This window comes from Epinephelus lanceolatus, chromosome 16 (assembly GCF_041903045.1).
Source record: "Epinephelus lanceolatus isolate andai-2023 chromosome 16, ASM4190304v1, whole genome shotgun sequence".
Taxonomy (NCBI): Eukaryota; Metazoa; Chordata; class Actinopteri; order Perciformes; family Serranidae; genus Epinephelus; species Epinephelus lanceolatus.
The window spans coordinates 24973117-24997298 of NC_135749.1; the positions used below are offsets into that span (position 1 = coordinate 24973117).

At 39.8% G+C, this 24182-nt stretch overlaps 1 protein-coding gene across 1 annotated transcript; it reads left to right on the forward strand.

The window, feature by feature from the left end:
- Positions 1-1503: 1503 nt before the first annotated feature.
- Positions 1504-23918, forward strand: cratb (carnitine O-acetyltransferase b). Its single transcript, XM_033637630.2, has 15 exons — positions 1504-1789; positions 2077-2307; positions 3660-3778; positions 4876-4929; positions 9895-10060; positions 11023-11197; positions 12994-13084; positions 13646-13733; positions 13829-13929; positions 16855-16974; positions 19239-19361; positions 20881-21016; positions 21121-21183; positions 21268-21405; positions 22972-23918. The coding sequence occupies exons 1-15, from the start codon at positions 1739-1741 to the stop codon at positions 23173-23175; spliced, it is 1860 nt and encodes a 619-aa protein (XP_033493521.1). The 5' UTR covers positions 1504-1738; the 3' UTR covers positions 23176-23918.
- Positions 23919-24182: the final 264 nt, after the last annotated feature.

Sequence of the window (24182 nt, forward strand, 5' to 3'; positions counted from 1 at the left end):
GTTTGTTCTTGACCTGAGAAATAGCATTATCAAATAGCACAGAAAATTATCACAACAATGTTCTTTGTAGCTTGCCTGGAGCTTTCAAATGTATCACATGGTCTTACTCAGCAGATGGAGTTTCCCAGCTGTCATGGAAAATTTGCAGACACACATTGTTGAGTGCGTTGGAATATATGTATCAAAATGAGCATATTACACCTAAGAAAAACTTTATGAATTGAACAGTGGAAAAATAAATCAAAAATCTTCTTATGTTGAGTGGCATATCAAATCAGTGAAGACAATCTATCTAAAAAAAAACTAAATTTGAGAGGGGAAAACATGGCATAGATTCCACAAGGTGCTAGAAACATTCCTCAGAGATTTTGGTCCATATTGACATGATGGCATCACACAGTTGCTACAGATTTGTCGGCTGCACATCTGTGATGAGAATCTCTTGTTCCACCACATCTCAAAGGTGCTCTGTTGGATTGAGATCTGGTGACTGTGGAGGCCACTGGAGTACAGTGAACTCATTGTCATGTTCAAAAAAACAGTTTGAGATGATTTGAGCTTTGTGACATGGAGCATTATCCTGCTGGAAGTAGTCATCAGAAGATGGCTACACTGTGGTCATAAAGGGATGGACACGGCCAGCAACAATACTCAGGTAGGCTGTGGTGTTTAAACCATGCTCAGTTGGTACTAAGGGGCCCAAAGTGTGCCAAGAAAATAAAATATCCCCCACACCATTACACCACCACCACCGGCCTTAAGCGTTTGTGAGTGAAAATTCCATTAGATCAGCAGTTTCTGAAATACAAAATCCAGCCCTTCTGGCACCAACAAAGTCACTTAAACCACCTTTGTTCCCCACTCTGATGTTCAGTTTGAACCTAAATGCACTGTGCTGCTGCTATGTGAGTGTGTACTGTTGTATACAATATAAGATATGTTTGTAGTTCCGCTATCCTCTGAGAACCCTGTGTCTCTAAAAAGTCAACTTTTTATGGTGTCAGTAAATCGGCCCAGTTTCAGCTTTGTGAGGATGCAGCTTTAACAGTACGACCATTTTCTCAACTCATAAGAGAATACAAAAAAATCAACACATCTGGGGATGCATGGTTTTCACTGGACAGAAAGGGTATAACAAATTGTAATCTGAAAAGTAACTTAAGCTGTCAGACAAAATGTTACCTTGTGGGGTAAAAATTCAGTATGTACCTCTGAGATGTAGTGGAGTAGAAGTATGAAGTAGCATATGATGAAAATACTCATGTAAAGTAGTTACATCCGTTGACATCCCAACACTGCTGAATACTTCCTCCACAAACAAAGGAGCCACAAACCAAGAAAAAGAGGTAAAACAGCGACACTCTGTGGAGAGACGCGGTACTGCACGTGACGTTTGGCAGCTCAGTGACGACGTAGCTGTTTACAGAGACATTTTACGTCAACACGTGTGCAGGCTTGCAGCGTCAGTAGAGCTCAACTAAGGACGTGAATGTTTGCATGCTCTCAGGATAAAGGAACAAACCACGGAGGGAGTTGACGTTCCCTTCGTGCACTGATGTTTTCAAACTAGGATCCATCGAGCTACGAGGACTCTACATCCACCATGAAGAAGACGTAGCAGGAGGGCCTTCTTCTCCTTCTTTTGGCGATCTGACTCAGAAAGTTAGCACAACACAAGGCTAAAGTTGCTGGTTGAAACACAGATGCACCACAGCGTAGATTTCTGAGTTAAGGAGACATGATTTTCAGGAAATTTCAAGCAGGATCCTGCAGGGCATGGCTGTGTCGGGTGAGCCGTTTTCTGTTACTAGAGCTGTAGTGTGGACGTGTTGGTTTATATCCCTTCATACAGAGAAGTTATTATGGCAGCGCGGCTGTTAGACGAGCAAGAGGCAGCTGATAATGTTGCCACAGTCATATCTTGCACACTTCCTATTTTTTGATACGCCCTAGCCGTGCCCTGCTGTGGCACTGTGCTGACATGAGTTACTGCACCCGCACTGTGGTTATATTTGAAATGTTTTAGTTTATGTATGTGTGTAATAAACAAACACATTTCTCTCCGTCTCTCTCCAGGTTTCGTTGAGGCAGGAGCTGTGTTTCTCCTCCTCCTCAACCGTGCCCCCACAGCCTGTGCCCCCTCTGGCCCAGACCCTGCAGGGTTACCTGACTGCCCTGGAGCCCTTGCTGCCCCCGGAGGAGCTCAGTCACACCCGCAGGATGGTGCAGGAGTTCGGCAGGCCAGGAGGCCTCGGCTCGCGGCTGCAGGACGGGCTGGAGAAGAGAGCCAGACTCACCAAGAACTGGGTCAGTGTCAGTGTGGGAACTGTGACAGATGTTAGACATGGATATGGGTGTGTTTTATGACAGCACAGATAGAGCTGCTGTGGTGTGTTCAAGGCACCCATAGGTGGGTGTAGTGGTAATGTTATATGTCAAGCAGTGGTGCTAAAAAACAAAACACTGCCTGCTCCCTGTGCTTGCTCCCCACCTCTTGTAGAAAAGTAAACTCTGACTCCAAAAGACTGAAAATGATGTATAATAAGTACATTTAAGTTGTTGTACTGTTTATTAGGTATTAGATAAAGGAAAAAGGCTTCAAAAGAAAATCAAAAAGTCTTAACAAAACTCAGTAAAGCTGCACAATAAGAGCATTGCAACACTAAAAAATGTATTATAAACTGTCAGGTTTGTAAGCAAAGATTTAATTATATACAAGAGCAACAGAATAACATTTAAAAAGCATAAAATACATCCATTGAAAAGGTAAAACATCAGTTCACGAAAAGCGAGGGAATATACAGGAAGTAATTTTGAAAAATGTGTTTAAAAATGTTTTATATACATAAATATATTAAAGCATTATCATCCTGATCTACATTAAAATGCACACGTATACAGTCCTGGGACCAAGGTTATTATAATTAAATAAACTATGTTGGTGCATCTGTTTCTTGAGACTGGGGTGTCTACATGACTGTGGGTCAGTTCCCTTCACAAAGTGTTATGTTTGTATTTTAATATCTGTTCTGAACGTATTAAATCTTGCCCCTGACAAATATCCCCTGTATTATAACAAAAACTAAACCTAAAACCTGAAAACTAAAAAACTAAACAAAAACTAAATATTTTTTAAAACAATACAGACTACAGTGAAACTGAACTGAACTAAAAAACAAAGATTAAAAAAGACATACAAATAAAAAATAATGACAAATACAAAGCTATAATAACTCTACCTGGGACACGTGTAATACTTTTGTTTTATTCATGTAAATGTAGTAATTTATGAGAAAATGTAGAGCACAATAATCCCTATTTTTTAAATAACATGTTGTTGCTGGACCAATTTCCACCCGGCTTCATGTAAACCTTTAACACATTTCGGAGATGTTTTGCTAACTAGTAAATGAATAAATGGAGCTGAAAACACAACGTTCTTATAATAGGTAAGTGTTTACAGTGAATGAACAAAGTTTTTATTATTGCCTTATACATATAACTCGACCCAGCCTGCATGGACCCACAAGACACCATAAATTCCTACAATATAAAAGTTTTAAAGCTGTCATTTACAATCAGTCTTTCCGAAACCAAATGTTACATATATATATGTTTATTGAATATCATTGTGTGTGTGTGTGTGTGTGTGTGTGTAGATCTCACCCTGGTGGACACAATGGGCATACTTGGAGAGCAGACAGCCGCTGCCCGTGCACTCGAACCCAGCCATCTCTCTGCCCAGGAGAGATTATAATGGCTGGAAGAGCCAGCTAGTGTGAGTCAGCAACAGCATGTACACACTACAGCAACACTGGTGTAGCAGAGGAGAAACTAGCAGCTGCTTTAATGACAACCAAAATAAAAAAAGTATAGTTTTCCTCTTACCTGTAGTGCTGTTTATCAGTCTAGATTGTTTCGGTGTGAGTTGCTGTGTGTTGAGATATATATATCGGCCGTAGAAATGTCTGGGTTTTTTTATATATATATATTTAATGGAACTAGATGGCACTCAACATGTGGTGCTCAAAGCATGAAAAAATACATTTGAGCAACTCGTTCCTTCCTCTGTGTAGTGATATGGTTGGCGGATGTATTTTGGTAGAAAGAAAATGGTTCCTACGTGAAACTGCTCACAAGGTCTGTGGATTATCTTGAGTAACTGGGTCATGATCCCTGGAAAGAGACACTGCTGCAGGGCATTGGTGGCTTAGTGCAGGGGCAGGCGTCCCGTGTACAAAGGCTCTGATATCTCCAACACTCACACCAAAACAATCTAGGTTGATAAATAGCAAGTAAGACGAAAAACATGTATTTTTGATTTTGGGGTGAACTGTCCCTTTAAGATGATTTGATTAGTCAGCTAATTTCATTATCAGCATCATGATCAAGTGAAGATGATTAAAGTTGATCATTTGTTTTTAAGTGTTAGTTAAACACATCCAAGTAGACGAAATCCGTGTGTATTTTAGTGCTGTGTCTTTGTTTCCAGTGACGACACTCAGTCAGGATGTTGGCCTTAAACCTGATCCTAATACACACACCTGTTTGTTTTTATAACCCTCTGTTATCATTACGACCTTATAACCCGATTACCTGATCCTCTGTGAGCAGAGGGAACTCTGCAGCTTTCAAGTGTAGATAAAGATACCTATATGAAAAGAGAAAATGATTTGTTATCAAGCTGAAAGTGTGGTCATGTCTCTGAGACTCTTGCAGGTCACCACTGTGATGATTCACTGCTTTAGGTGTAATTTGACACCTGTTGCAGATGTTAATGAATATGAACTGTTTGTGTTGTATAGTGATAAATGTCCACCTGTGCATGCTGAAAAGTGAAGCACATAATAAAACAACATGTTTGTGTTCACTCAGGTTTGCATCCAAACTGATCGCAGCCGTTCTGGACTTCAAGGCCAAAATCAACACGTAAGTCTGACTGTCACATTAATAAAGCAGTTGATTATACAAGAACAGTGGTGAAAGAAGTACTCAGATTACTTACATCAGTAAAAGTAGTAATACCACAGTGTAAAAGTCCATTTATAATTCTACTTAGGTGAAAGTGCAGATGAATTATCAGCAAAATGTACTTGAAATAATAACAGTATTTGTCATATTACTTAAGTCGGCCCTTTTATAGTGTTACAGTTGCTACAGGATTATTGTCATTTATGTATAAATGTATGAGTGGCTTTGTTGTAGTTGGTCGATGTTGAGCTGATTTTAACTGCTGTGTTAAGTGTTAGGCTGCAAAAACTCAATCTTAGAAAGAAAATTCTGTCTATAATTAACTTCTAAAAGATTGTTTATATGAGGAGAAAGCAATTTTATGGAGTGTACCTTTAGATTTTGTTTTACGTAAAATGTTTATGTATATACTGTACATGTACATATGCATATGCACAGAAAAAAAGGAGGAGCCACAATGACTTAAGGCTGCAACTTACTCTTCTGCAAATCTTTCACTCTTCCATCTTCACCTCATGTGTACCCTTCCCCATGTACCAGTTTAACACATCTATCTATATACATACACACATATATTCACCCGCATCTCACATCTATACAGCCCACAAACATACAGTCAGGTCCATAATTATTTGGACAATGATACAGTTGTCATCATTTTGGCTCTGTACACCACCACAATGGGTTTTAAATGAAACAATGAATACCTGCTTAAAGTGCAGACTCTCAGCTTTCATTTAAGGCTTTTTTTCAAAAATGTAGTATGAACCGTGTAGGAATGACAACCATTTCTTCACACAGTCCCCCAACTTTAAGGGCTCATAAGTATTTGGACAAACTAACATAATCATCAATTAAACAGTCAGTTTTAATACTTGGTTGCAAATCCTTTACAGTCAATGACTGCCTGAAGTGTTGGACACATAAGCATCATCAGATGCTGGGTTTCTTCCCTGGTGATGCTCTGCCAGCCCTTTACTGTAGCCGTCTGCACTTCCTGCTTGTGTTTTGGATGTTTTGCCCTCAATTTTGGCTTCAGCAAGAGAAACGCATGCTCAGTTGGATTCAGGTCAGATGATATGACTTGGCCATTGCAGAACATTCCACTTCTTTGCCTTAAAAATGTCTTTGGTTGCTTTTGCAGTATGCTTCAGGTCATTGTCCAACTGCACTGTGAAGCATCGTCCAATGAGTTTTGAAGCATTTAATTGGATCTGAGCAGATAATGGTGCCCCAAACACTTCAGCTTTCATCCTGCTGCTCTTCTCAGCAGTCACATCATCAATAAATACAAGAGAACCAGTTCCACTGGCAGCCATACATGGCCATGACATAACAGTACCTCCACCATGCTTCACTGATGAGGTGGTGTGCGTTGGATCATGAGCAGTTCCTTCCCTTCTTCCTTCTCTTCTCTTCCCATCATTCTGGTAGTTGATCTTTGTTTTATCTGTCCATAGTATGCTGTTCCACAACTGTACAGGCTTTTTAGATGGTTTTTGACAAACTCTAATCTGGCCTTCCATTTTTAAGGCTAACCAACGGTTTGCATCTTGTGATAAACCCTCTGTATTTATTCTAGTGAAGTCTTGTCTTGCTGAGAAGAGCAGCAGGATGAAAGCTGAAGTGTTTGGGGCACCATTATCTGCTCAGATTCAATTAAATGCTTCAAAACTCATTAGACGATGCTTCACAGTGCAGTTGGACAATGACCTGAAGCATACTGCAAAAGCAACCAAAGACATTTTTAAGGCAAAGAAGTGGAATGTTCTGCAACGGCCAAGTCATATCATCTGACCTGAATCCAACTGAGCATGCGTTTCTCTTGCTGAAGCCAAAACTGAGGGCAAAACACCCAAAACACAAGCAGGAAGTGCAGACGGCTGCAGTAAAGGGCTGGCAGAGCATCACCAGGGAAGAAACCCAGCATCTGATGATGCCTATGTGTCCAACACTTCAGGCAGTCATTGACTGTAAAGGATTTGCAACCAAGTATTAAAACTGACTGTTTAATTGATGATTATGTTAGTTTGTCTAAATACTTATGAGCCCTTAAAGTCGGGGGACTGTGTGAAGAAATGGTTGTAATTCCTACACGGTTCATACTACATTTTTGAAAAAAGCCTTAAATGAAAGCTGAGAGTCTGCACTTTAAGCAGGTATTCATTGTTTCATTTAAAACCCATTGTGGTGGTGTACAGAGCCAAAATGATGACAACTGTATCATTGTCCAAATAATTATGGACCTGACTGTATCTGTACTTCCACCTAAATCTGTCAGCAGTTTTTGTGTTTAGCTTTTTGACGTATCCCCATCACACACCCTGTAAAGATATTTACTATATGCATTAGAACTGAGGGAGCTTACATTTCTACTGTTCCCATCAAGAAGAGGAAAGTTGAGTCATACAGAGTCTGCTTGTATTTGGGTTATAAATGTAATACATTCATGCCAACTTTGGTAGAAATGGTTCTTTTGGATCCTCAAAGAGAAAGTCTATTCCTTAACAATCTTCCAAAGTTGGTGGTCCTGGGTTTAGCCACTTTCTAGAGATTGAGGCTTTACTTGTTGCCAAAAGGGCCTGGACCAGCTTTGTGTCCCTCCTCTGTTTCAAAAACAAAACATGACCCAGATAGAGTCTTCAAGTTCAGGGGGATTTGAATCTTAAAGATAAACTATTAAGGATTTTCATAAAAAAAACAATGTATAGACTCCAACATGAGTAATTCCTCTCAATCATCACTTATGCCCCACTAGAAGTTTAATTTATGGGCTTGTACCCCCACAGCGCTCAGGTGAGGTCTAGGCTTTATTAAAAGGTGTTGACTAGGTACCATAAGCAGCAGGCATCCAAGAGACACAGCAGCAAAAAAATAGGCAAATATAGAAAAGCGAAAAATCAAATGAGAGTGAATCTAAGGTTGGCTTTTCCTTCCACTTTTGCTGGTGAGCGTTTTTACAAACAATAACCGACAATCCTGCATACTATACATTTAAATGCCAGGGCAGCAAGAATATTTAGGTGCATTTTCTATTTAAATTAACTCAATTTTAGAAACAGGTTCAAAGTAAAAGTAAACAAATCTCAATTTCAGGCAGAAATCACTTGATAACAGAGAAATTTTGTTTTGACTGAACAAGCCATCGTGTTCCAGAGTCTCATCACGTGTTTCATATCAAAAATATTCTGCAAAAATATGGAAAATAACTAGTAACAACAAAAGTCGCATAAGGTAATGGAATAAATAGTACAATATTTCACTCTGAAATATAGTGTACTAGAAAGTATAAAGTGCCATAAAATGAAAATACCCATGTAAAATACCTAAAATATGTGCCTAAATATAGTCCTCAAGTAAATGTACTAAACAGCTTGTAAACAAGCAAATGAAACCAGCTGCTTGTAATTATCTGCTGCAATCATTAGAGGCAGTTATTAACTATGGACTGTTGTCAACCTTTGTTCACATGCGACAGTAACTTGTTTTACAGTCACTTTCACTAGCTTCTTTTTTAGTGCTTTATCCTTTCGCCTGGTTGGCATCTAAATCTGTGTCTGAATGTATTTGCCAACACTGTAACAGTATCTGTGCAAAGCCAGCTGCTCACTACTGAAGCGTCTCTGTCACGTATGCTCTTTTTACCCCGGGTGACATATACAGCTATAACTATAAAGGTCTTAAGTCTGTTTACAGCATAGCCAGACATCTGAACAGTCTGTTCCACCACATGCACATACAATAGTATCTGAATGTAACTAATTACATTTACTTGAATGCTTCTTCTCCACTAAGTTATAGAGGAAAATATATTTCTGTTTATGCTACTAGATGTATTTTAAAGCTAGTGTTACTTTGCAGAATGAGATTTTACTTACAAAACAGTAACAGTCAAACATAAGTTTAAAATGTCAACAGCTCCTGAACTGCGGTCAAACTGTCAAACTAGGCAGCGCTGATCAAATATGAAACAAAATTATGTCACTGCATTGCCTGTTTCTCCCCTCAGATGTTTTCAGAAACACATTTTAGTGTACTGTTTAGCTGTAAAATGAGAAAGTTTGCTCCGGCCGGTGGGCAGTGCTTAATGAGCTTGTCACAAGCTTTCTCTGTTTACAGCTAAACTGCACGCTAAAATGTGTTTCTGAAAACATTTTAGATGAGAAATAGGCAATGCAGTGACAGAGTCTTGATTTGCATTTGATCAGCGCTGCCTGGTTGGACAGTCTGACCACAAATCAGGGGCTACTGACATGATCAGCTGCACCACGGTCTGATTCTAGACCTTGAAGTACTGATTCTAGATATTTCTTTTCAGAGTTACCAACTGTAGCTGTAACTGGTCAACAGTATAAAAAAGTTAAAATCACCTCCACCTCTAACAATTACAACATTAAATACTTGTTTCAGTAATAATAATACAATAATATGACCTTCAGCAATGTATTTACATTTACTCTGACAGTCCTTTTACTCAAGAACTCTACTTAAAAGAAAACTTCACCGCCCAAATAAGCATTTGTATATTAATTACTCACCCTGTGTAAAACTGAATTGCTAAAAGTTTTTTTTCTCACATGCCTCCACAGTGAATAAAGAATCCAAAAAATGGAGAAAATCCTTGATGAATTGGGCCATAGGGAATCACCTTTCACAACAGCCAAACCATATCACAACATCCGTTTACAAACTCTCACATGACTCATGCAGTGTAGTCCAAGTCTCATTCATCCAGTTGTACACTCAGTACTTCCCCCATTAACTTCAATTCATCAAGAGTTCTCCACATTTTTAAATTATGCGTTCACGGTGAAAACATGCAAGAATTACATTATCTACATTTATTTGACAAAAAAATGACATAATAATAGATAATTGAATATTAACATTAAGGCACATCATCTGTGTGCTTCTCTCTCTCAGCGGCCAGCTGCCGGTGGAGTACATGCGAGGGAAGCCTCTGTGCATGGAGCTCTATCCGCTCCTCTTCTCCTCCTGCAGGATCCCTGGCCCCAAACACGACTACGTCGCCCACTATGGCCGCTCCCGACGCACGCCGACTCACATCACCGTCGTCAGGAACTACCAGGTGGGATGTGCTAACAACAGATGAAGCTGTCGGATCTGGTTTTTTTCTTCTCCTTGTAGAACTGCAAGTTATACGATATTGCTGGCATGTTGAGTCTTGTGCAGTCACACCTATGTTTTTTTTTCTTTCTTTTCTTTTTTCTTTTTTACTGTGCTACCTGTTTATTGGGTTCTAAAGAACTAAACCAGACACACCATGCTTTGAGAACAGAAGTCACAAGAAGCTCTGTCATTGGACAGATTTTTGGCAGCAGTAGGCCAGAGAGAAGAATCAAAACAAATCTGATCAATTTTAACTGAAGATAAACCTCACAGACTTCTATATGCGCTTCACCTTTATTTGACCCTCGCTTGTCATCATGTCAGATAAAAATTATAATAATGGTATTTTAATAATTGATTATTCTGCCTGTTATTTTACTGATCAGTTGTTTGGTCTATACAGTGTCAATAAGTAGTGAAAAAAACTAGAGAAAAGCAGCAGATAATCAACTAGTTGTTACAGCTCTGGACCCAAGTAAGACTGCAAATACTGCGTTAATGAATTTATCTTAGTAACACAATTTCCCTAAGCCTGAATTGACATCTTAAAAATAGCTTGTTTTGTCTTAATAGTATATCAGAATAGTTGCTAATTGTGTCTGAAAAGTGTCAGCAGATCACCTAGTGTTCAGTTTGAGTTAGCAGCAGCAGCAGCAGCGGTGCATATGTCGGTGTGGGAGGTGATTGTGAAAGAGAAAACCCCCAGTGACTTATGAATCTCTACAAATATGCTGACTGTGAACACAACACACCCTGAGAGACTCTATCTGAGAAAAGCACATAAGCAGGAAACACAATGCACTGTGTGGGGGACAGTTTAGGTCAGGTGACACCAAACCAACACAGAAAGCTTTCTCTCATCAAATCATCCAGAGAGGACAGACGTAACAAAGATGATCTCCTCGTGCCAAATTCTTCCAGTTCTTCCAGCTGGAGGTTTACAACAGCGACGGCTCTCGGATGACGGAGAGTCAGATCCACAGCCAGCTGCTGAGGATCAGGTCTCAGTCCTGGAAGACGGATAAAGAGCCGATGGGCATCCTGACCAGCGAGCACCGTCACACCTGGGGAGCGGCCTACAACCGGCTGCTGAGAGGTAAATCACAGAGATGTTAGGGTCTTGAACAGGTCCAGTTTTGCAAACCCACACCCGCAAAGCTCAGTACCAGAACCAACCCATTACCCATAATTATCTCCAAGCGGCTTGCGACTTGACCACTGATTAGACACATGGTTTTGCCGTTACGCCAGTTTGCGTAATATACTGTCCTCTTCAGATATGCAAAGCCCTCATTCAGTCAGCTTCCACATGTTGACGAAATGCAAAGTGACACAAAGATAAGTCGGATAAGTCTGAGTCAGGTCAGCTGATTCTCAGCTCTGGAGTGATACTTTGTCAAACACCCTCAACATATTTTATCAGTCTGCTGCATGATACAGATCAGGCAGAAGCTGCTCGGTGTCCACACGGTCAGCTTGGGTACTTTTTTTTCTCACCTGCTGCCTGCCTACGTTTTAAACATTTTTACCTGTACCCATACACATGAATTTAAATATATTTTCGACCTGTTAGACAGCTTATTTGAGGGTTACCAGACCCGGTGCAGGACTCTGGAAGACATACATGCCATACTTTCATTTTGCCAAAAACTATACCTTTTATTAAAGATATACTATGCAGGATTTTCCTTTAAAAAAAAAAAACAATTTATGTACTCATACAGACGTAATGCCTCTCAAATCATCACTTATGACCTAGTAGAAGGGTGTGATGTTGTATTTATCTGCAGAGACTCCGCCCTCTGCCCTGGGTTCTTACTTTTCTCTGTGTTCAGGACGTGTGTATAGGCGTGTAGCCCCGCAGCACTCAGGTGAGGTCAGGGCTGTATTACCTGTATAACCAACAATTCTGCATAGTATACGTTTAAATTCCCTCAAAGTCTTCACTATTATACAAGTCTGGAGGGACATAGATGTGAACTGCAGCTGCCAAACAGAAACATGTTGAATGCGAAAAAACCAACCAGTTACACATCAAATAATTTTCTTCATGTTCACGCTGGGCTCACTGCACACTGTCTTCAGAGTGTGATATTCACAACAGCATAGCTTGTGAGTTTAGATCTTGGATGTCGAAGCTTCCCTAAATGCACCATCAGCAAAGAGTTTTCAAAATTTTCTTCTCTGCATCGACAGATCCACTGAAAGGAATGCACAAAGAATGCTGATTTATTGATCACTGTGGTGGATTGATTACCTACCTCAGGCATGTTGTAGGCATCTAAACTAGTTTGCTTCCACCACGCTGAAATGAGCTGGATATCAGTCTGAAACTTATGGTATGCTTTGGTCAGAAGTGTTGCACAGTGTGTGTGATTTATATGAATTGGCTAATATCAGCAATGCTATTATTGAAAAGTATGTAAATGTTAGGAAAGACATGCTTCAGGCCAACATAGGACCACAACAAGACTTTTAAGTAAGATAAATGTCGTCAACGCTTGTAGGTTTTTTGGCACAATGATAATTTTCTATGAGACATGGCTTAATTGGATCCTAAAATCTTAAATATGTGGTTTGCTTTTATGTTTTTATTTATTTTTCCCCCTTTTCAGGGTGACTGCAGGTCACTAAAAAGTCTGAACTGTCTGAAATTGTTTTTGTTTGTTTTTTGTTCAAATAATAGGCCTTTAAAGTCATTAAATGTTCTTATATTTGAAGTGTGAACTCTTAATTGCCTTTAACATTTTATCTTTTTTTTTTTTTCATTTTATACAAAACTCAGTCTGAAATTTGGTTAAAAATGATGTTGACAAGGTCTTAAAAACCATGTAATTTAAGTCCCTGATAACTGTAGACACCCTGTTGTTGTTTCTTCTCTCTGTGACTCAGATAAACTAAACAAGGAATCAGTACGGATGATAGAGACGGGACTTTTCTCCTTGTGTCTGGATTCTCCGGTCATGAGGATATCTGATGAAAAGTACGCATGCACATCTCTCACACACACAAACACACACGCTTCCTACTCTAATTCTTTGTCACCATTCTCTGTCTCAAAATCCACACTCAGGTATTTCTGTGTTTGCTAAATACGTTACGCAATCCTGTGAGTGTGTGTTCAGATATCATTGTGTTGTCTGTTGACATTTGGTTCTTAAGCAACAACGTGCATTTGTCACTTCCTCCATCTGATATGTCAGCGTAGTTGCAGCTTGTTGGCAGCTTTGTATTGGCAGACTGTTACACACTCAGATTTTTAATGTCTATCTTAAATAATTTTGCAGTGTTGGAAGAAGTATTTAGATATTATAGTACTGCATCATATCAACAGCTTATCATATGTTATTTTATGTAAAAAGTAACTACATGTGTCAAATAAATGTTGTGGAGTAACAATATTTCCTTCTGAAATGTAGTTAAGTAGAAGTATAAAGTAGTACACAATGGAAATGCACTACTTGAGTAATCGTATTAACCACTTGTCATTTGATTATTATGTTTGTTAGTGTGCTGATTTGTTTGTTCCATTCTTGACTGACAGGTACGCCAGCCGTAAGGCAGCGCAGATTCTGCACGGAGGCGGGACGTTCTCCAACAGCGGCAACCGCTGGTTTGATAAAACACTGCAGGTGAGCAGCAGCAACATTCATCTATTAAAAAGGGAAAGACTAACTGATGCAGTCTTTACAGCCGCTAACTGTTTTCTGTGTGTTTGTTTGAGTAGTTCGTGGTGGGCGAGGACGGCTCCTGGGGTCTTCTGTACGAACCAGCCACAGCGGAGGGTCCACCCATCGCAACACTGCTGCACCACATCCTCGAGTACTGGTGAGATAAAGGAGAGGCCTCATCATATCCTGATGCACTGTGGTGTTTCTGAGACACTTAAAACACACGACTTTAGCTGGATTCAGTGAGGATTAGTTTACTTATAAGGAGGAAAATAGAACAGCATTTATATACAAGGACACCACATGTTCCTGTCTCTGTACATCCCACAGCATATAAACTGTGCATGGACTTTTTTTTCTCACAGTTTTGTTTACTGAAATCTTTAGGGCAGTGTCTAAGTTTCAATATCCATTTCCAGATAAAAATATGTATAGGCAATAACTCTATACATGATAATAGAATAGTGATAATGAAAAATTAAGTTAAAAAAACAATAAAAAGTGTATTATTATTATTATTATTATTACACAAAAATAAAAATAATAAAAAATAAAAATACAATTTACAGCAAAAAATTAAAAATTTAAGTTAAGGGAGAAAATAAACAATACTGTACTTAATAATGCATAATGTATACTTAAAGTTACAACGTGTAATTTACGAGGTTGTTTATTAGCAAATATCAACTATTACTTTCATAAATATATATTTACTATACTTTACTATAAGTGTAATGCAATTCACATACAAATGGAAGCTTTCTCACAGGCTTAGAATGATTTCTCTATATATACACAGGCAGGGCATGGTCTGCTGGAGGCTGCCCTCTTGCGTCACCATATTTGAATACAGCGGCCGAAAAGGATATACTCGCTTCGCCTTTCACGTTTACTTAGAACTTGCCGTCACTGGAGACAGAGAAGGTGAAGATCAATCCGGGGCGCTTCTGCGTGAACCTGCTCTGTACTTTTATGATTCTGTCGCACTTTAAATGGAGGACCACGCACATGTTTTGCCCCGTAAGAGGGAAACAACGCCACCAAATAAAAGAATAAGATCAGATAAGCGAGGACGGGACAAAATGCGAGTGAATATCGGCATTGCTTATTCCAGGTGGAAAGAACTCCTGTGGAAGAACACTCTGGAGACGCATATATTATAATTGTACCATCCTATATTTGCCGCACTGTGCCGTGACTATCACATAAAACGTGTTATTTTAGCATTACTGTGCTAATGTTTGCTCGTGTTACCAAAACAATTAGAAATAAAACACTCCTAACATAACGTTATATCTCACAGATAACCTATATCTCACTGGTAGGCTATAGCGAGTGAGCGCGAGTGAGCCCTGCAATCTAGAATTTGACCGCTGATGTCACTGTTACTCACCATTTTTACTCACTGAGGCTTTAAGCTAACATTTAGCTAACATTTCCTGAAAGAGAGACAATGTATGAATACATATTTATGTACATACCCCACTTACACAAGAGGAAACAAGAGAAACAATATAATAGACGTGTCAGACAGGCCCAACACATGTCAGTACTGTAACATGGTTGAAGAGGAGTCTTAGCCCCCGATCACACAGAAAGCATTTTAGCAGCTGGAGGCGCCTTTATGTAATTGTTTTTTATAAGAATGACGCTTTTTGCTCTTGGTTTTTGCATTGCGACATGCCTCGCGTTTCTGCGCAATAGGCGCCTGGTGTTTTTGCCAGAGCGCTCTGAACTCCTCGAGTTGAACTCGAACTCAGTGCAGAAAAATGCCCCATGTCATCTCTTTTTTCGTCATATTTATTTCCCTTCGTTCAATCTGATGATTTAAGAGGTGGGCCCTCTGTGATGGTCTCGACAACGAGAAACTGGTAGTAGTGGTTTCTGGATACCCAGAGCTATACGGCCAGACGATAGACAGCAGGTTGTCAAACTTCCCTCCAAGTCATACTAAAATATGCCTGGAAACGGCCATCATCGAGGGGAAGCTCCCATGATCCACCCTCTTTTTTAGGGTCTTGTTTACCCACACAGATCTCCATTTCCCCAACAAACTATTTGCTGACAGCCTCTCGCCCTCAAACACAGCTAAAAAAAAAAAAAAAAAAAAGGTAGACTGATTACACAGGGAGGAAGGAAGGTTAGTGTAAGGACATGATGGGTTGGTTGCCTGGCAACAATAAGAAGGTGCAGCAAGCTTTTTTTTTTTTTACCAGTGGCATTAAATGTAAAAAAAAGGGGGGGGCAGTGGTGTGCGCCTCGCCATTTTCATCCTGCAAAACACCTTCTGTGTGATCATGGCCTAAGAAGTCAGTATTGGGGAACTGTAATTTACCTACCACCATGAAAAAAGACCAAGTCTAAATCTGTTTGATGAGCCTCTAAGTGTACACCTAATTTATTTCAATTTAGCTGGGACAAATTTGTATGAGAATTTTTATCTTTTATTTGTAAAAATTATTCCTAGCATTTCATTATTTTTTGTGTGCAGCTTTCCCCTTGTTGTTTGGATTTTCTTTTCCTTTCCTTGACCCCAGTCAGATCTGGACACTTTTAATATACATGACAGTTCTGTTAAATTGCCAAGAATGTACTGCTAAAGCCAAACTCTGCTTAACTACAAAGCCCTGATTGTTAGCAGAATATAGAGATGAGTTTATAACTTTGCTTGTCTGTGTGTGTGGCTTTGTAGTACTTACAACCTGCAGGGCTGGTTAAGACTCTCACAATCTCTTCGTCTTGTTTTGTTTTTTAGTAGCCAGTAGCAAGGCAACCAAAGTGGAGCAGGTTAAATTTAGACTCTGCTGACATGAATGTAATGTTCACTTGTCTGAAGGCTTTAATTGTGTCCTGTTGAAGCCATACTCTGTTAAACTCTATTATAAATCTTCATTGTTACAGTGACCTCTATAGTTACCTTGTCTTTGCCTTTTGAGACTGACAGAAAGCAACGCTCTGTGTGCAGTGAGACACTCAGAAGTTTATCTGACAAGTTTCCACATTCATTTGGCAGATGCTTTTGTTACATTTTTTGTTTGATTATAACATGATGGAAAATGATTTTGTGTTTTCTTGACTGCAGTGAGAAACCAGACCCAAAGAGAGCGCCGCTGATCCCTCTACCGATGCCAAAGAAGCTTTACTTTCACATAGACCGAGAGATAAAGAGGGACATAGAGAACGCCAAGCAGAACCTGGATATGTAAGCCTCTCACTCATTCTCCTGGTGTTGAAGTGTAAAGGTAGAGTCTCTAAAGAGCGCTCGTCATGATAAGAGAAGAATGGCCTGGCTGCCCAGTGTAAGCTACATGTTTGCTTTTGCCTTAGAATCTAACCAACCTTTAATGAACCTGGCCACGGGAGTGTAAACATATTTATCTCCTCTGTGTGAATGTAACCTTGACAAAACAAAAAGCCTGTCTTTGGCATGAATGACTTTGTAGAAGTCGTTATTGTGATTCAGGCCTTTTCCACAGACCTTTATGCACTGTGATTATATAGTTTTTTCTCAGCTGAAAACACCAGGCGTTCCTCAGGAAATGGCCGGCTGGGAACGCTTTAAAGAGCTTTGGAGGCGCAGCGTTTGTGTTAAACATTTGGGTTATTCGTCTGGCCATCCATCTGTACGTACATCCTTGGTTCATGAGAATGGGCCCCAGTCTCAAGGAATGCAATCAAGAACTCAAGAACACCTGGAGGAAATTTTGTCAAATTTTGCACAAATTTCCACTTCATGTTAGTGGTCAAAGATCACAAAACATAGCTCTTTTTAGATATGAATTGTGCAAATTTGCAGGAAAGCCCAATCAGTGTTTTTTCAGCATTGGCAGTATAAAAACAAAATCGGGGAGTGTGGCAAAATGCCGCCTACCTACTTTTGTTTATACAGAATGTGCCTTTTTCGGGGCAATGAGGGGGCGTGAGCAAGTAACAAAACGTGTAGCTCAGTGTGTGACGTAAACAGTGACGTGGGAGGGAAGCCGCGGCTGGTCAGTCCTTCTCTCTCATAAGTCGGCCCGTTCTTCATGGTCCCCGTCATCTGACGGTTAATAACCTCTTCGTTTGCGAGGACAAGGAGGGCGCACTATTCCTTGTCTCCCCAGTTGCTCATCTTTACAGTGTCTGTCAGGTTTGCGTTTCCCTCTTGCTACTAGCTGCTCGCTAATTCCTGCTATCAGCTGTTTCCTGTTTATCCATCGTCAGTGGGTCGAACGTGCGGCATCATCAACAGCTCCTCCCACAAGTCATCAACAGCCCCTCCCGCTGCGGAAGGCCACCTCGGTCTTTTAAACTAAAAGGGTTCTGCCAATATGTTTACCCCTACGAGGCGGAAAATTGGGCACCTTGGATCAACTCGCCAATCCGGCTCTGTGTGTCTAAACGCTTGCAGCTTGCCGGCAAAACGGCCCAACATTTGCTGAAAATCTGGCAGTGTAAAAGGGGCTCATGTTTATGGCCATTTCATTTCCAATTTCAAGAATTCATGCACTAACTGTGACAAAATTTCACACAAATGTTTAATAGGATAAAATAATGAAGTGATGACATTTTGTATCCATAAGGTCAAAGGTCAGCTTCACTGTGACATCATAATGTTTTCTGGCCATTACTCAACACCGTGACTTATGAGCAGTGGGCGAGACATTTGGTCAGATCAGATGAATTAGTGACACTAATCTTGGGTGCCCCCCACTGTGCTTATTGCAGTAACATCCATAACTGGAGCATTGTAAACTGTCATGGCTACATGAGTCTGACCAGACATGGTCAAATTGTAAATGCAACTTGACAAGTTCGCAGAGGCGTTTAACTGTGAGGTAGTAATTCTACCATCAGCCAAGACGCTTTGGTTGTGTCTGGTTGCTATGATACTGAATATCTGCAGAGGTAAAAATTTCAGCACAAGGTACAGGACATGCTCTGGATGAAGGGGAGGCCGGAGTACATAAGGAGAGAGGAGAGATCTGCTGGTCTGTGTGGGTACACGAGAGGAAATATAATATATATTTATATATATATATATCTTTACAGCATATTAATATTTCCCCTCTGTTGTTGTTTTTCAGTATTTGTGCATGTAAGATGTGACGGCTGGTCTTCATTTGCCCCGCCCCTCTTTCACTGAGATTGGATAGCTGTGTAAATTTTGACTAGCGGCTGCAACGTTTTACCCACAGTTTAACATTAGTCAACTCAGGTGACTAGAAAAAAAAACAGCAAATGTGCAGCCGTCAGCGCAGAATAGACACTTAGCGCCTTGTCATGCTGCTGACGTTTGTAGTTTGTAGTGTATGTATTTACAGCCAGCATTTATCATTACGTGTGTACTTGTGTGATGTGATGAAACCCTCTATTCACAGAAGAAAGCCATGAGATTTGGACAAAAGCTCCAGAAAAAGCTAGCTAAATGAACCTTGAATGTGGAATACGTTTTGAAATAATAACCTTTTTTTAAATTTCCTGCAGACTGATCAACGACCTCGACGTGAACGTGTTTAACTTCAAGAAGTTTGGAAAGGATCTCCCCAAGCAGCACAACCTGAGTCCAAACTCCTTCATCCAGGTGGCCCTGCAGCTCGCCTACTACAGGTCAGACACAGTGAAACGTAAAGTTTTTGTCTTATTGTTCGCATCACGAGAAAAATCACCTTCAGAGACTCTCACGTTGTTTTTGTCTTCTATTTTTGAATTTCCTCATCCTGCCTGCCCAGTTTCACATCTCTGAGTAGAATAAACTTTATTGTCCCTCCAGAGCAGGTGATTTGTCTCACTCACAGGACAATAAACACAGTAGAAATAATGTACAAAATAGTCCAAGAACAAGTCAAATTATTCATAGAGCACAGTTAAAGACAACAAAGGTTGACCAAAGTATTCACAGAGGAAAAAATACACTTCATAAATGAGTAAAAAGTGAAACATACAATAAAAAAACATATCATAAATGATCAACAATACAGTTAATATGTGCAAATGTTAACAACTTATAAGCAGTAAAATCTCCTAGTATTTACATGATGGAAAATGTTATTTTCTCTCTTAACCTAAAGATGGATGTCAACAATGGGAAAAAATGGTGCGATATGTCAAACATCTGAGATCTGACTTTGTTAAGATGATGCATTAAAGGAACATCATTAATCTCTTATTTTTTTCCTCATTGTATTTTGTCCAAATATCTCACTAAAGCATTTTGTTTATTTTATTTTACTTGACCTTTCTGGATGTGTATAGTAATGTTATGGCTCCTTTTTCATAGCCATCCCTTGAAAAAGAAAATTATGAGTCAGTCTAAAAATGTTATATATATATATATATATATCCATTTGTATTGACTGTGGCAGTGATAACAATGAATTTCAAAATAAAACAAACAAAAGGCAACTACAAAAAAGTACTATCATGAATATTTTAATGAGCTGAAGATGCTATGTGAAGTGGTGTGTGCATTACGTGTCAAAAATCAGACTCCTTCATGTAGTCATAACTCAGTGACATAATTTCTGAACACACAGACATGATACACATACTTTTTAGATTCAGTACACTGTCTCCATTTATGTTCTACGTGAATAAACGTCCATAGATCTGCTTGGAAATCACAGAAAAAAGACGCTCCTCATAACTCCTCAGAACTTGCCTAAGAATCATGACATTTTACAGTTTTCCAGTGTTAAAGTAATTTAGTGAAAGTTGTCTGTTCATCCATGGGTACACTCACTGCAAACAGGAAGTGATAATAGCTAATTCAGTGTAATTTTAATGGTGACAGATTAACAAATATCAGCTAAAAAAAAAAACAATTTACTGACTCCAAGGCAGGCAGGCTCCAATTAGCAGCTCACTCCAATTAGCAGCATGAACAAATTAATGTACTATCAAAGTACTTCCTGTTTACATCCACCAAAGCATTATGGGAACTACAGCTCAAGAATTTACAGTAGTGAAGAAGTTGATGAATAAATAATTAAAATAATGTCTTCAGAGTGGAGACCAAACCCTTATTTAAATCTTTTCACATTGGTGAGAATTAACAAATAAGACTGAAGACTGACATTATCAGTTTGTGTTTTTTGATTTCACTTCTTTTTGTTCTTTTTTTTTCTAGAGTTCACAACGAGGTCTGTGTTGCCTGCGACATCGCCTCTCAGAGGATGTTCCAAGGAGGACGGACCGAGTATATCCGCTCGCCCACAAATGAGACACTCAAGTTCATCCTTGCCTTCGATGATCTGTCTGTATCGGTGAGAAACACCGGTGAATTGATTTAAGCTTGTTTGGTTTGAGATGATGTACGTAATAGGGAGGACAAATAATCACAGCATGTTTTATTTGTTTTATTTCTCAGCGGGAAGCAAAGATTCAACTGTTCAGAGAAGCCGTTGATGCCTACACAGCTCTGACTCAGCAGGTAAATAACAAATCACCTTTCATCTGTCATCTGTGATTTACTGATAAACACTTTTCTTATAGTTGTGTTTTCTGCTCTGTTCAGGTACTCAGAGGATACGGCATAGACCACCACCTGCTGGGGCTCAAACTGCAGGCCATCGAGGAAGGAATGAGCATCCCCAAAATCTTCATGGACACAGCTTACGGCCTTGCAACACACTGGAAACTGCGGACAGGACAGGTGTGTGTCTGTGTGTGTACGTGTGACTTTGTCGGTTTGTTGCACAGTAGATATTGACAGTCCTGTGACACAGCAGGAAGTGGGAAGTTTGTTTTTGTTTCTTTTATGATGCTGCGAATATATAAAATGGAATTTTTGGCAGGTCATCAGCAGGTTTCCTGTTCTGGAACATGTGATGTTCTCTTAATGAGGCACATTTACTGCCAACAAAATGCAATCAGGGAGTTTCCAGCTATCAGCTGCCAACCTTCTGTTTTCTTCAAATGATGACAGTCAGGTTGTATGATTCACCCACTGTAAACCTACCAGCTGATTTGGCTTTGATGATGTTCTTGACAGCAGGAGCTCATGTGGATTTTATGGCCCTCGTTATATAAATCACATTTTGTGTTGTTACCCCCTTTACAATGTAGCTAGCTGCTGTATATGGCTTGAGATTTATTCATCTGGTGATTCACTCTGGATTCATCATGCTTGATCAAAGTCAACTCTTACACCTTATTTTGCTTTTTCACACTTCAGTCTAGATGTGTAATTTACATACAGTGCAATCAGTATTAGTAAAATAAGGACAGGAGTTTATAAACTAAGCACAAAAAGTAAGGAAATTTGTGTTTGGTAGATTATTTCTTTGTTGTAACAATGCTTCTTGGCAATAAATCTTATACCGTTGGAAAGCCTGTTTATTTCCCCTTTAAATGGTGCCACATTTGTAAGGAACATGCATTTGTGGGATGAGCAGCAGAGCTGAGTATGTGGGTTGCACCCATGAAAAGAATCAGGCACCTGATTGTCAGCACCTGGGGGTACCAGGAGCTCAAAACTAGAGTCAATAGCAACAGCAAAAAAAAAGCTGTTTGGCATTGGTAGAGATTTGGCAAATTTTTCATGGGCGCAACCCACATACTCAGCTCTGCTGCTCATCCCACAAATGCATGCTCCTTACAAATGTGGCACCATTTTAAAGGGAAATAAACAGGCTTTCCAGCAGTTTAAGATACATTGCCAAGAAGCATTGTTACAACAAAGAAATAATCTACCTGTCTGCTTTGATGTGATGTAGAGGTCTTTACCTGTCCATAATGATGTACCTGAACTTTAATGGACCCAGGAAACTCATTCCGAGATACAGTTGGGTCTATTTTTCGGACCCAGCAATTAAAATGTTACTAAGAATGCCGTTCTGCTGAAAACATTCATCATGTCAGATACAACATACTGTTCCTACCCATCTGTGATATGAGTTTTTTTTCTTTTACACATCTTAATTGTCAAAAATTATTGACTTCATGTCCATATATATTATACGATATTGCCTGTTATGTTCCTATGCGTGTTTGTTTACTTAAGGATGTCACCAATATGTTAGTCAACATGATGCCAGAATAAACAGCAGGGATTTCTGGACCATTATAAAACTTGGGCGCAGCATTTAACGCCGGGTTAACACTGGATGCAGAAGCACCCCAATTTGTCAACTGTCACCCATTTGCCTGGCTGTCGGTCTACTGTAACTTTCTCTCTTTTAAAACATTACCTCATGTGGATCCTCTCTTGCTCCCTCAGGTGCCTGCGAACACTGACAGTGTGATGTGTTTCGGACCCCTCGTTCCTGACGGTTACGCCATTTGCTACAACCCCCAGGCAGACCACGTCCACTTCTCCATCACTGCCTTCAACTGCTGCGAGGAGACGCATGCAGAGACTCTAGCTCTCACCCTTAAGAACACTTTGTGTCAGCTACAGGAGCTCCTGCAGCCTACTGTGTAGAGCTGCTGCTGTCCGACGGGATAAACCCACTCTTCTACACCTGGGGAAAAAAAAAAACACTGATTTTGTTAAAACAACATTTTGTAGAAGTCTTGATGAGGCTTATTTTGGATGTTTTGCATACAACGCTTCACTTGAGCGGTTTAATCTGAGTAACTTTTTGAGGACTGACCACAGTGTCTTTGAGGTGCTTCTGATGTTTTTTTAAAAAAAAGCTTTTGATGAAGCAATAAATTGCTTCCTTTTTCTAGCAAGAGCTGAGCAAGCTGCATTATATATGCTACAGGATGTGCATGTAAAAGGTGTCTCATGCTATGATCTGTCAAAGCATAACAAAGAACCTAACACTCCATCATTAATCAGAACAAGCCAAATCATTTGTGTTTAGCCTCAACGCACTCCTTTTACAAGCCATGACACAACCAGTACCCTCTGTTGAGCAACATGTGTTGCAGCCATGCCATCAGAGTAAAGTGACAAATGTTTAATCAAGAGTGTATGGAAACCATTTTTTGGGTTAACAATTCAGTTTGAAATGGACCAAAAGCCAGACAGCAGATTATTAATGGTGACAGTGTAAAGAAGTGACAGGATTTGTTCCTTCTGAGTCGAGCGACCTGAACTTCAGTATGTATTTACTGTAAGGTAAATGAAAGTGAAAAGGCGTCAGCCCCCTCCTTGCTGGGACATGTTGTTGTCCCCTTAACCCGTAGGACTGGTTATTAAAGCCTGCTATCATATGACTCCCAGTGTAAATTCCTTGTGTGTGTGTGTGTGTGTGTGTGTGTGTGTGAGAGAGAGAGAGAATATGACAGTGATTTGGAAAGGTGGAGCTGTTTATTTTGACTAGTGTGCATGTGTTTTGGCATCCCTGCAAAAACCAGTGAGCTATTTCAGCTATGCAGTAAACCAGAAGAAGTTGTGCTAATCTTTTACTTGTCTCGCATCACTTACATTGAAATTTCATAAAGAAGATATATTTTAATGGCCAGTAGTAAACAAAAACC